Source organism: Laccaria bicolor, genomic scaffold, assembly GCF_000143565.1.
Source record: "Laccaria bicolor S238N-H82 LACBIscaffold_57 genomic scaffold, whole genome shotgun sequence".
In the NCBI taxonomy this organism is placed as follows: Eukaryota; Fungi; Basidiomycota; class Agaricomycetes; order Agaricales; family Hydnangiaceae; genus Laccaria; species Laccaria bicolor.
This window is the reverse complement of record NW_001889928.1, coordinates 267,837-280,943: the sequence shown is the minus strand read 5'-3', so window position 1 is coordinate 280,943 and position 13,107 is coordinate 267,837. Positions and strand designations below refer to the sequence as shown.

General features: G+C 48.1%; 6 protein-coding genes across 6 annotated transcripts; 2 read left to right on the top strand and 4 right to left on the bottom strand.

Moving 5' to 3' along the window:
- Positions 1-713: 713 nt before the first annotated feature.
- Positions 714-2,260, bottom strand: LACBIDRAFT_333984 (uncharacterized protein; the record flags this gene model as incomplete). The annotated part of the gene is made up of 7 exons (XM_001888631.1): positions 714-779; positions 835-1,153; positions 1,208-1,320; positions 1,360-1,647; positions 1,902-1,979; positions 2,039-2,122; positions 2,243-2,260. 7 exons carry the CDS (start codon positions 2,258-2,260, stop codon positions 714-716), a joined length of 966 nt encoding a protein of 321 aa, XP_001888666.1.
- A 1,415-nt stretch (positions 2,261-3,675) lies between these two features.
- On the top strand, positions 3,676-5,977 carry LACBIDRAFT_313180 (uncharacterized protein; the record flags this gene model as incomplete). Its single annotated transcript, XM_001888697.1, has 14 exons — positions 3,676-3,729; positions 3,787-3,814; positions 3,869-4,107; positions 4,164-4,238; positions 4,295-4,368; positions 4,427-4,616; positions 4,670-4,896; positions 4,947-4,956; positions 5,022-5,031; positions 5,089-5,360; positions 5,410-5,506; positions 5,559-5,597; positions 5,650-5,765; positions 5,819-5,977. 14 exons carry the CDS (start codon positions 3,676-3,678, stop codon positions 5,975-5,977), a joined length of 1,590 nt encoding a protein of 529 aa, XP_001888732.1.
- A 500-nt stretch (positions 5,978-6,477) lies between these two features.
- Positions 6,478-6,705, bottom strand: LACBIDRAFT_313179 (uncharacterized protein; the record flags this gene model as incomplete). Its single annotated transcript, XM_001888630.1, has 1 exon — positions 6,478-6,705. One exon carries the CDS (start codon positions 6,703-6,705, stop codon positions 6,478-6,480), a length of 228 nt encoding a protein of 75 aa, XP_001888665.1.
- A 472-nt stretch (positions 6,706-7,177) lies between these two features.
- On the bottom strand, positions 7,178-8,224 carry LACBIDRAFT_313178 (uncharacterized protein; the record flags this gene model as incomplete). Its single annotated transcript, XM_001888629.1, has 5 exons — positions 7,178-7,321; positions 7,373-7,440; positions 7,492-7,817; positions 7,866-7,944; positions 8,002-8,224. 5 exons carry the CDS (start codon positions 8,222-8,224, stop codon positions 7,178-7,180), a joined length of 840 nt encoding a protein of 279 aa, XP_001888664.1.
- Positions 8,225-8,604: 380 nt separating this feature from the next.
- Positions 8,605-9,266, bottom strand: LACBIDRAFT_313177 (uncharacterized protein; the record flags this gene model as incomplete). Its single annotated transcript, XM_001888628.1, has 2 exons — positions 9,234-9,266; positions 8,605-9,180 (listed from the first exon to the last, which is right to left on the bottom strand). Exon 2 carries the CDS (start codon positions 8,797-8,799, stop codon positions 8,605-8,607), a length of 195 nt encoding a protein of 64 aa, XP_001888663.1. The 5' UTR covers positions 8,800-9,180; positions 9,234-9,266.
- A 193-nt stretch (positions 9,267-9,459) lies between these two features.
- LACBIDRAFT_295747 (uncharacterized protein) lies at positions 9,460-12,831 on the top strand (the record flags this gene model as incomplete). Its single annotated transcript, XM_001888696.1, has 11 exons — positions 9,460-9,489; positions 9,554-9,672; positions 9,963-10,088; positions 10,141-10,219; positions 10,422-10,612; positions 10,661-10,727; positions 10,748-10,862; positions 10,918-11,389; positions 11,447-11,709; positions 11,768-11,852; positions 12,340-12,831. The coding sequence occupies 11 exons, from the start codon at positions 9,460-9,462 to the stop codon at positions 12,386-12,388; spliced, it is 1,596 nt and encodes a 531-aa protein (XP_001888731.1). The 3' UTR covers positions 12,389-12,831.
- Between the last annotated feature and the right edge of the window lie 276 nt (positions 12,832-13,107).

Here is a 13,107-nt window from a genome sequence, read left to right as displayed (position 1 = left end):
GATACATGGACATGTCCCGAAAAAAGTCCCTTGCGTGCGGCCGCTGCACATGTGCTATACAACATTTTTCTAATTGAGCTAATTTCAATATCCGTATAAATGAAGCTTTCTCGACCTCAGCTGGGTTGTGTTTTCGCGCCCTCGACGGAAACGTTGGGATGCAATAAAGCAAGCACGATATCGATCACTGCGCGGTTCGCCGTTCCACGGATCTGAGGTTTTGTCGTGAGCGCATGGCAGTCATTTTTGTTTATCTTCCCGAACAAGTCGTAAACACCAAAGGTGTCAGCCTTGTGGTTTCTAGACCGCCGGTCTTCGCCTGTTTCATTACTCAGACCATGTTTCTCGTACACATTTGATCAGAATCCCTCACAAACTTTGGGGTCAGAAAAGCGATATCAAATCACCGAGCTATTGGCGTCAATAAACGCCAGCCTTGACCGGAACTTCTTTGCGTCTGATGGTAGCAGTCAACGTACGCAAGTCTGAAACGTCGGCACCTGTTTATTATGACCCAAAGACAATTGTCCGAGGTACACACTAGTGTACTACGGATACACCGATAAGGTGATCACACCGAATTCACATCTACATGACGCAAAACAAGGTGATCTTAAGTTTGTGCAGATGCTTGAGAGCGGTAAACCACTTTATCTCCTCCTATGGAATGCAATAATTAACGGAAGGAACAGCTGAGTATGAGAGGTGTACCGTCATAAGATCTCCATCGCAAAAATAATGGGATATGCTGGTGACTTGAGGAAAATGTTCAACGACGCCTGGAACACAATAAATTAACCTGAACTTCCAGTGGAAGGCAAAGAACTAACTTACTTGCTCCTTTAAGAAGCTCTCTTGACACCTCGACGCCAGGATTCTCACAAAGCGCGCTTTACAAGACCCGACGGCAGTGACTCTCCTTACTTTGGAACAACAAGCGACCAGATGAATTGCAGTGTCCGCTATCAGAAGCGTTCGCACTCGTAGCAGGATGCATTTTTTATGATCAAATGCCTTGGAGAAGGCGGTGGCGAATTTGTCTTGAAGGTTGAGTAACTGGATCGTAAGGAGGTTTGGCAAGAGCCGAAGGAAGTAAGCAAGTTCTTCGAAGGTCGTCGTGGAAGGATCGTTCGGCACTACCACGTTCACGGCTCTGAAAAATTTGATTAGCATCACTCGCAGACACATAATATTGGTGCCCACTGACTTGACGTAAGAAGAAAGGGCAGGATTATATAGTGTCACGACCTTCAACAGCCTTGTGAGGCCTGAAGAGAATTCCTGTGCTGAATGTCGCTGTTGGTGAGCTTGGATGTGTTTCTATGAATCATCAATCATGTCACCTTCACAGAGCTCCACCTGTTGCCAGGCTAACGGCAAAAATATGCCGCGCAGCTTCACGCATGTTTGGGACAGCGCGAGAAGAGTGGCGCGTCGTTCAAAGGGTTTGCCGTCGTAGACCGTCTGCTGCTTGGAGGAAACATGGGAGGAACCGTAATGCGACGCAATTTCATGGTAGAGTTCAGCGGGTAGGGAGGAAAATCCACGGGTGTTGGTGGGTGCCATCCGCGACAGTCTATCGTTGGAAAGACCTCTCCTTAGCTTTTTTTCACGGCAGTGGCACGCCGTCTCGACGGTCCTTTGGATCTACGAAGAAAGATTTGCCCTCTGAGTGGCCGGGAATGCGCCTTGAGATCTCTGAGGTGTTATCTTGCAAGAGGGGAAAGTTTTGTGGGCAAGGCGCGCACATATTATAGCAAAATAGAAGATGCAACTGGCTTGAAAATTGAGACGGGGATAGACGATCCAATTGTTTGGTTTTGGTAAATGGGCCAAACAATTAGCATACTAGCCGAAAGGCTCGGTCAGGTAGACAACAGCAGGGTCATGAGCGTACACACCTTGCAGTACGAAATCCTTTTATCAGGGCGGTTTGAAAACGCCGGACGCACACGTTGAAAACTCCGCTGTATCATACCCTACCATCGTTATTCCGTCAGACCCGCAAAATGAGCACAAAGGCTAAGTCCGCGCGTACCAGGTTGAACCGGCCCTGGACCACACTGACATTTTCCTCGCCAATTTCATGAATACTTAGTAGGTCCCCTCTGAATCCGCGGCCCTAATCGTCATCGATATTGTGGTTCATATATGCAACTTGAGTCGTGAACAGGACCCTGCTGAAAATCATGAGGTTTGTGAGAGCAGAAGAAGGCATTGAGGGTGGGTGCGCACTACGCACCATTCCACTCATCACCATGGTATTTCCCTCATAGATCCCTCATACTATGATGAAGTAAGGCGGCGACGATGGGTGCCAGGTGTTACTAAAGGGGTATTTCACGGCCCAACTTGGGCCAACGGAAAAGTTAAACACCTGCACGCGCCTTCTGGTCTTTGAAGGCTTGTTCCCTGATTTATCTTTGAGTTTCCTACATAAGATATTTCACGCCAGTCTTACCATCCAACTGTGTTTTTCCACATGCAATAGGCCGCCGATTTCCTCAGAGATTGGCGGTTCATCCCGATCTTTGGATGTCTCCCAGAGATTATACATTGGATTAACATGTATGCGAAGGTGGTTAATATTGAATAAGACCTGGAAAAAAAGGGGGAAAACCTGGTTGAAAATGACAGCTATGTGTGGAAAGAGTGCTCGTGTGAAAATTGGTGCGGAGCAACTTGGCTGGGGAGCTACTTGGAGCGACATGAGAGGCTTACTCCAGCTCCTGAATTACTCGCGATAATATAGAACAGAGAAGCACGTGTATAGATGCTTCATGCGCAAACCCAGAGTGTCGAACGAACATCGAGCCACATCGTTGAAGAGAGAAAGTCATCCGTCACGTGCAAGTCAATCGACTGGAATTCAAACATCCATTTCAATTTTCAATCAAGAACAGACGGTCAACTAGTCCCCAGTCACTAGTCGGTTACTAGTCATGGCTAGTCAATGTCATGACTTCCAACACTTGCACTGCTATCAGTCCCATCAACCACCTCGAAACGGCGACGGGTAGAGCACCCGTCTAAACATCCCATAGACGGGTACGGTGCGTACCTACCCGTGGCCCCGCAACTTTGATGAATTCCTGATCTTTCGTTGAGCGCTTTGAAGATCGGCGTCTCTAGATGATGTGCTATCATCTAAATCAGGCTTTTCCACCAGCTTTTACCTTGTGCTGTTCTCTATTTGGAGTCCGTTCCCCAGAAATTGTGAATCTGTAGCTCTTGGGGAGGAAGAACCTCAGCTGGGATCGTTACTATTTGTTGCGACATTGTTGCGACGAGCTTCAAACCCATCTCAGTTTACTTCGCTGGTTTTCTCTGAAAGACTGCTGTTTTGCGCCGCCATGCTGACTTTTAGGGGTGTAGGCGAAAACCATACTCTGGAGACTGGCACAAGTTTCTTTTTTCCGAACGAAACATACGCACCAGAATGGGGTCGTAAAGGAACAGATGCGGGGGTTGTCGCATGCTTCGAACGCGGGTGCTAAATTCTGGTTTTTTTTTGTGCTTGGTCAATGATCGTGATTCTCCGTTCGTTGGTCCACATGGAAGTCGCCGGAAGCCAGGAAGCTCGCGAGTAAGTATAAAAAATAAGACATCTCACTCCTCCAAATCCCCTCACTCTTTGAGTCTACGTTTCCTTCGCACCCCATCTGATAACCGACCATGCCAGGAGGGCCGTCTGCTGTAGGCGAGGGCATTGGTGCCAATGCACCCAAGGCATGTACGTTGTTTTGTGCCCATGCACTACTCTAACAATGTCTTCCAACGCTGCAGAGTAAAATCGCTGGTATTGCGATGACGGGTGAGATAACATCTCGTGTTCAGTGTAATTCAGATTTCTAACGTTTAACCCCAGCATTCGCCGCATTTGGGGGTATTCTCTTTGGCTATGACACTGGTGTTATTAGCGGCATCAAAGAGATGAAGTCATGGCTGAGGCAATTCGGTTATGCAACCAGTGACCTTGTCAACCACCAAACGGGTTTCGCTATCTCATCATCGACTGAGTCTCTCGTCGTCTCCATTCTCTCAGCTGGAACATTCTTTGGCGCTCTGATGGCTGCCCCGACCGCCGATTATCTTGGCAGAAAATGGGTATATTTTGTTACACAAGTGTTTCGATGACACAATGATTGACGGGCTATCGCCAGGGCATCGTTTTATCTTGCCTCGTTTTCTCCGTTGGTGTTGCAATGCAAACCGCTGCAACCGCGATTCCTCTTTTTGTTGGTGTTATTTCGCGACAACTTGATTTTGGGACACCGCGATAACTTATTTTTAGGTGGTCGGTCGTGTGTGTGCTGGTCTTGGTGTGGGTCTCGTGTCTTGCATCATCCCTATGTATCAATCAGAATGGTCTGTCTCGGCCTTTCTCGTATTCTTATCATGCTGACGTTGACAAATGCCTTCACAGTTCCCCCAAATGGATTCGAGGAGCAGTCGTGTCCACTTATCAATGGGCTATCACCATAGGCCTTCTTATTTCAGCTGTCGTCAACAATGCCACTCAAGACCGCGATGATGCCAGTGCGTATAGACTCCCCATCGCGATGCAATTTATCTGGGCTGCCGTGCTCGCTGGGGGCATGGCGCTTGCGCCTGAGGTCAATACACGTTAAATCTTCTTAAAATTGAGATGAACTGAGAAAATCTTTAGTCACCTCGTTGGCTGGTCAAAAGAGGTCGTGATGCAGACGCTATCCATGCAATGAGCCGCCTCACCAGTTTGAAAGCCACCGACCCAGAGCTTGAGGTCGAGCTCGACGAAATCCGTGCCAACCTCGAGGCAGAAATAGCCCTTGGGGAGAGCTCTTACGCTGACTGCTTCAAGTTCAATCACAGCAAAATTGCTCTTCGTACCCTTACTGGCATTTTCATTCAAGCGTAAGTCCAGTCTTTTGAACCGGTGATGACATAGTTGACAATTATCTTAGGTGGCAACAAGTGCGAACTATTTTCACTGCGCAGCTCATTCTTGCACTGACCCAAATGCCGTGGTGGTTTCATAGCTTACAGGAAGTAAGTGATTGGTCATGTGTTTTGGAACGAATTGTATTCAATTTGACTTGTGTTTAGTTAACTTCATCTTCTACTACGGGACGACTTTCTTCCTTCGATCTGGAATTTCCAATCCATTCGTAATCACGATCGTTACGAACATCGTCAACGTATTCATGACGTTGCCCGGAATGTGGGGTGTTGAGCGTTTCGGCCGCCGTCGCCTCCTGCTGGTGGGTGCAATTGGAATGTGTGTCTGCGAATACATTGTCGCCATCGTCGCTGTCACCATCTCCGTCGAGAACATCGCCGGCCAAAAGGTTTTGATTGCAATCGTTTGTATTTACATCGTAGGTCCTGTCTCTCTACAACCGGATATCGTTGAACGCCGATATGTAGGCTTTCTTTGCATCAACTTGGGGACCTATCGCTTGGGTCATCACTGGCGAAATCTTTCCGCTACAAATTCGTGCGAAGGCTATGTCACTCTCCATTGGTCAGCTCAACCTCCCTGACTTAGCTGTTATACTTTTTAACGAGAATTACAGCGAGCAACTGGCTGTGGAACTTTGGAATCGCTTATGCTAGTGAGTTCACCCCACATCAAAACATGCGTGATACCATGCTCATTGAAAAAAGCCCCTTATCTTGTCAACAAGGCTCCCGGATCCGCTGGTCTTGAGGCCAAAGTCTTCTTCATCTGGGGTACTACATGCTTCTGCTGCATCATCTTCACATATTTCTGTATTCCTGAGGTACGGATATTAGGCCTCTCCCTACCATCGGCTGATCTCGAATCTTTCTCTAGACCAAGGGTTTGTCGCTCGAGCAAATCGACCTCATGTACCAGAACACAACCCCCGTCAAGTCGCTGGAATACCGCAGACGTCTCGTTGCCCAAGGCCCAATTCACCCCGAAAAGATTGAACTAAGGGACGTGCATGTGTTAAGTGATGAGAAGGCCTAATTTTTCGTTGAGTTGTACTACGCATTACATACATGATTTTCTTCTGTGTAAATAAGTTTCCTCTCGTCAAAAACGACTATCGTGATCAGTGATCATCATCATACATGTCTGCATACATTTACATTTCTATCAAACCTGAAGGCCTGAAGGCTTTCAGATGTTGCAAGGGGGTTAGCCAACGAGAGTGCGGGGTGGTGGATGTCCTTCAGTGTATATATATGCCCGTGAGGGAGCGGCAAGAGAAGCGCTTATCCTCGCACTTCAGCATTTGCGAAGATGGTTGTGCTTGAAGGCCTTGTGCTAAGATAGAGAAAAAAATACCGTGAAGACACATTGTTTATATGTACTCGTAGGTGAAGCGAAGCAGAATGATATACGAGCAAATAGCCCCTGGTCAACCCTGGTAAATTTTGGGCCTTTTATTGTCTTTTCGTTTTCACGGCGCCTGAAGGTAAAACCTAGATATGCCGCTCAACGACCGCGAAACAAAGAAACGCGAGTCAAATAGGATAGATAGGCAGTCCACGGCATGAGTACCAATATACACCAGCCTGCCATAATGTCTCGGTACTGCTATCATACAATTTCGGGCTGTGCGTGAGCGAATAAAAACAGCAGGAAACGGAGGCCGACTCGCGGAGATACGTGCACGCGTCCCCAAAAAAGTCCGTCGCGTGCAGCCGCTGTACATGTGCTCTATAACATTTTTCTAACCGAGCTAATTTCATTATCCGTATAAACGAAACTTCCTGTACCTCTGGGTTGCGTTTTTACGCCCTTGACGGAAACGCTGGGATGCAATAAACCAAGCGCGATATCGGTCAGGCGGATCGCGGTTCCACGGATCGGAGATTTTGTCGTGAGCACATGGCAGTCAGGTGGATATGTATCTTTCCGAACAAGTCGTAAACACCAAGGGCGTCAACCTTGTTGTTTCCAGGCCGCCGGTCTTTACCTGTTTTATCAATCAGACCGTGTTTCTCCTACATTTATTCAAACAAGCCTCACCAACTCGGGAACCGAGAAGCGAAATCAAAATACCGAGTTTTGGCGTGAATAAAAGCCAGGCTTGACCAGAACGTCTTTACGTTTGATGGTAGTAATCAACGTACGCAAGTCTGAAACGTTGGCACCTTTTATTATGACTTAAAGACAATTGTCCAAGGTACGCGCTGGTATACGGATACACGGATAAGGTGATCACACCAAATTCACATCTAGATGACGCAAAACAAGGCAATCTTCCGCGTCTTGCGGAGAGTTAATTGTCCTGTCGAAAGCTTCTGCTGTTGTGATTTTAAGCCTGCACAAATGTCTGAGAGCGGTAAACCGCTTTATCTCCTCCTATGGAATGCAGTGATTAGCGGAAGAAACAGCGGACTATTAGAGGTGTACCGTCATAAGATCTCCATCACAAAAATAATGGGATATGGTGGTGACTTGAGCAGAATGTTCAACGACGCCTGGAGTTATAAGAAATTAATGAGAAACTGGAAGGCAAAAAGCTGACTTACTTGCTCCTTTCTTTTCAAACAAGGTTTTTTGACATGTCGACGCCAGGGTTCTCACAAAGCGCGCTTTACAAGGCCCAACGGCAGTGACGTTCTTTACTTTGGGACAACAAGCGACCAGATGAATTGCAGTGTCCGCTATCAGAAGCGTTCGCACTCGCGGCAGAATGCATTTTTTATAATCAAATGCCTCGGAAAAGGCGGTCGCAAATTTGTCTTGAAGGTTAAGTAATTGGATCGTAAGGAGGTTTGGCAAGAGCCGAAGGAAGTAAGCAAGCTCTTTAAAGGTCGTCGTCGAAGGATCTTTCGGCACTACCACGTTCACGGCTCTGAAATTTTAATTAGCGTCACTGGCAGACACGTAATATTGCACTCACTTGATGTAAGAAGAAAGCGCAGGATTGTATTGTGTCATGACGTTCAACAGCCTTGTTAGGCTTGAAGAAAATTCCTGTGCTGAACGTCGCTGTTAGTGAGCTGGCAAGTGTTTTTATGAATCATCAAACACTTTACCTTCACGGAGCTCCAAATGTTGCCAGGCTAAAGGCAAAAATATCCCGCGCAGCTTCACGCATGTTTGGGACAGCGCGAGAAGAGTGGCGCGTCGTTCAAAGGGTTTGCCGTCGTAGACCGTCTGCTGCTTGGAGAAAACAGAGGCGGAACCGTAATGCGAAGCTATTTCAAGGTAGAGTTCAGCAGGAAGGGAGCAAAATCCATGGGTGTTGGTGGGTGCCATTGGTGATGGTGTATCGCTGGATAGACCTCTCCTTGGCTTTTTTGCACGGCAGTGGCACGCGGGTGGTGGCATTTCGACGGTTCTTTGTATCTGCGAAGAATATATGTGAATGGCGGGAAATGCGTCTTGAAATCTCTTTGCTGCTGCTTAGGAAGAGGGGAAAATTTTGCGAAGCGAGGCGCGCGCATGTTAATATAGCAAAAGGGAAGGCGCAACTCCGACTTGAAAGTTGAGACGGGGATAAACGACCCGATTGTTTATTTTTGGTAACTGAGCCAAATAATTAGCATAGCCGAAAGGTTCGGCTAGCATACACCAGCACAGGGTTATTTGTGAATGTACACACCTTGCAGGCGGACCTCAGCTGTTCCGAGATCCTTCTATGACGGCATCCAGGCAATTTGAAAACGCCGGACGCACACACTGAAAACTCCACTGCAATTATACCCTACCATCGTTGTTCGGCGCCGCAAAATGAACAAAAAGCCCTGGTCCACGCGTACCAGGTTGAACCGCCCCCGGACCACGCTGACATTTTCCTCGCCAAAACCTCCAGGCAATGTCAGGTCCATCATACCAGGACCCGGTCGTCACCTAGTTCATGAATACTTGGTCCCTTTCGAATCCGTGGCTTGAATCTCATGGATATCGTGGTTGATATAATCGTGAACCTCGCCTTGTTCAAAATTATAAGGTTTGTTGGAGCAGCAGAAGGCATTGACGAGGGTGTGCACCACGCACCGTTTCACCTAGATTCTATGAGGGATCAAATACGATGGTGATGAAGTAAGGTGGCGACGATGGGTGGGTGTTACTAAGTATGCGGTGACCTCAAGCTATGTCAAGGCAAGGGCGTTGCGCGTAGCTTTAAATTGATCATGAAAGAGACGGCGGATTCATCATTCGGTTGAACCTGACAGTACGTCTGGGTTGTTGCGGCAAGTGGACGTGGAATTCTTAATCGTCAAAGGTGAGGCGAATGTTTCCTCAATATTTGTTGAAAACCTGCCAAAATATAGAGCTTTGACCTCGGGGGTTGGGGTCAATCGAGGACAAGTTGAAAAGAGTCGGTTTGGGGAATTGTCATGCTCGATGCGAATCACGTGACGACTCTGCCAAGACAATGCCAAGAGGAAAATTTAACGCCAGCAAAGCCTATATATAGCCGCGACAGGGTTTCCATCGCGTTCATCGTATTTTCTTCCAGTGAGCTACGAAGTAGGCGATTTCAGTGAATGCCTGATGTCTTTTTGGAAATCTGCCCAGTAAGTACTTCTCTGGTGGGCGGCCGTATCAGACAATTTGAGGTTGATACTATTTATATCCCAGGCACATCACACATGTGAACGTTTTCACACTCACCCCGTTATAAATTCGTCTCCCAACCACGCCCAAATGCCGTTGGTAGAGTTATCTTACCCTTCCAAGATCCCACTATGGAGAGAGCGGTGAGTACTGATTCCTCCCGACTATATATTCGCTGACCTATGACCCAATTTTCGTTGTGTGCTTAGCCTCCGGAATTTCGTGCTGAACACGAGCGATTGAAGCAAGTCATCGAACCAGTGAGCGGTAAAACAATTGCGGCCATCCTTGGGGACCTTCGAGGAGATCCGTTCAAAGTAAATCCGTCGGGCGGGCACACCTTGCATTTTTACGGTGGATCGATCTGCTCTTTCGACCACACTGGCCGATTTCCTTTGATTTGTCTCTATGGTCCTATTTTCTCTCTGCACAGTAAACTTGGAGCGTCCGAAAGCGCGTATGGGAGGCCCATAACCACAGTTGTAGACCTACCAGATGGAAGCAAATGTTGTATCTTTGAAGGTGGACACATACATGCCATGGGCGGACTTGCTGAGCCGTGAGTTTCACTCGTTCTATTTACTGTGGATTCTCGTTAAATGCATTGAAAGATTCCCGGCGGAACAGTGCATAGCACCTTACAAGCCCGTTCCCCCAACAAATCCTTTTGGGTTGCGACCAGGTGGCCTGGTATGTACCCACCTATTTTGACAACCTTGATGGACTGACCATCCCAATTACTTCTTAGCCACCGAGTTTTCACCAACGATGGGTAGAGTTGTCGACCGTTCGCCATCATTCTGGACAGATGTTTGCTGAGATCCTTGGATATCCTCGTCATTTGGAGGAAAACCCATGTGGTGGACAACGGTTTCTCTTTTTACATGGGCAGCTTGTCAGCATCAATAAAGAAAGTCTTCCTTATATCATGTATGGCGAGATATGGGAACTCTGGAAAAGCCTGGGATGGGTGGATTCTGGATGGGGGCGACCACTGACAGACGAACAACCCTTGGAGGACGGAGGGCGATGTCAAGTGATGGAGGGAGGTCACATTCACAGTTACGCAGGTATCGCAAAAGGGTGAATTACCTTCCCTTGTGGATAAGAAAAATACTGATTTGCTTGTAGATATCCAGCGGACCAATGCACCGCACGATACAAACCAACCACCCGAGCTTTGATTTTCAACCAAATGGTGAGTGAAACCTCTGCTAGCGACATGAGGAAAGTTCACTAGCCGAACAACGCTTCCAGCCTCCGCATTTCCAAAGGAAGTGGTCTATGCTCGCCCTTCAAAATCAACCTCTTGCGAATAGATCAGTAGCGGAACGTATGTCTTCACTTTCAAAGTCCCCAAATTTCGGAGGCTCATCTTAGTCATGCAGTATTGGGTACGCCCTGGCATCGATTAAAAGAAAATGGCAAGAAGCCTGGACAGCACTTCCACTTCCTGGGAGGCTACCTCATCTCTCTAGACAGCAATCCAGAGCCACCGCCGATGCAAGTCGCACAACACTCATTTCCTCCTCCTTCGGACCCGTCTTTACCAGGTTATCTCCCTCCCGGAGCGAGATCGCCTTACGGAAGCCCTCCAGTTCAATCTGGACCCCCAATGTACCAACTCCCGCAGCAGTCGCCTTCATTCCCCAGTGGTTCCAAGGGACCGAATACCATACCAATTGAATTGATTCCACCTTTTGCTGTCTATGGCACGATCTCCGAGTTTTATGTGAAGGAGGGGGGCGTAGACGGCAAATACGGAAGGCCATTGGCCGACGAGCAGGACCTTGGTGATGGCGGAAGATGCTCGATTTTCGAGGGTGGCCATATCCACATGTATCGTGGCGTGGCACAGGGGTGAAGATTCCCCTCCTCCTCTTCGTCAGACGTATACTGATATGTTAGTTTCATCAGGGCTACTCCAGAAACTTGTACAGCACCGTACCAGCCCCGATCCCCACCTCCGCCTTCTTCGACCAACTCCCCAATTGCCAATTATCCAACTCAGGCTCCTGGTATGCATCACCAGCCGAACTGGGGATCCACTAGCCCCCAACATCACCAGCCGAACTGGGGATCTACCAGCCCCCAACATCACCAGCCCAACTATCCCTCGACGCCTTCACCCCAAGTTTATGGTCAAGGTCAGCCTGGCACGCAACAGCAGCAGGGCGCAGGTATGTAACGCCTTTTTTACGTCTGTTCGTAGCATGTTGAATTAATGGTCGGTATCAGACGAAGTCCACAAACGAACTTGTGGTTGGTGGTATTGCTTGACTGGTATTGACATGGATCAGGCGCCTGAGGACTTTGGTCCATGGTGCGTGTACGCGTCAACTGGTCTCAAGCCAGGACAACACAGCGGTTATTGTTGTCATGGATGTTGTCGTGTGACTTTTTGACCAAACTGGATTTTGGGTACCATTTCTTCTGGACAACAACAACAACAACCACCACCACCACCGACCTGTGGTAGGGGTTCAGTGTTGCGGTTCCGGCGGAGACTTCAAGCTCGGGCACTCGTCTCTCGTCGATAGTCAATTGCTCAGTACCACCCTGAATCTCGGGTGAGGTTTCGGCACTCAAACGCAACTCAAACACAACTTTTTTTACGGGCCATCTCCACCACACCTTTCTTGGCCCATGACCGCGTCTCCTCTCGCCTCCAATCTTCCTCCCTTTCAACCTCGCGCTCCCCTTCGCACCTCTAGTAATCGCGCCCCGAACCGACTTCTCTTCATTTTCCCTTATTGCCGCCGTCTTCCCCCACCCACCTCCAGCACAGCTTGTGCTCGCTTTCGCCTCAGCCGCCAAAAGTCTTCCCGGATTCACCTCCCAGACTCAGTTCGAGAATGAAACCGCGTTCATCACACACGCACTCGCGCCCAACAAACTCTTCACCCAAATCCATTCAACATCACGTCGTCATCCAACTTACTCAACTCGCATCCATCTGTATCTGTCCCTGTACCCTCCCTCAAACTCGCACACTCCACTTCCGCCTCCCTTACAATGGCCTGGTCAACCCAGGGATCTTACTTGATGCTGTCACCTTGTTCTTGACAGTCAAAATGTTTGAACACCGGAATACGGAGACTTTACATAATTCTTCTTAGCACGACCACTCTATCTTTCATCATGCCAACCCAGTCTGCTGTAGGCCGTCCTCCCTTAGCTTAGCTACGCATTTGCTACCTTCATTCACTGATCTGTCGAGGTATCCTTTTTAGTTTACCTTAGTCTCTTAGTAGACGTAGGCAGGTGTCTTATTGTAACATTTGTAACACAGCGGTTATTGTTGTCATGGATGTTGTCGTGTGACTTTTTGACCAAACTGGATTTTGGGTACCATTTCTTCTGGAACTCTCTTGTTTTCTTTTTGCTTCATTTTTGGTACAAATTGGTATATTTCGAAGGGATATCTAGGGGAAGGGCATTACAGCAAAAGCTTGATGGTAACGGGTCGAAGCACTCTTGTCATTAGCAAAGAATGGGATAGGATGCGCCCTGTTTGTTGTACGGGCCAGGGTATATAGGACCCATCTGAGCTCTTTGCATGGATTGATATCCGCTCC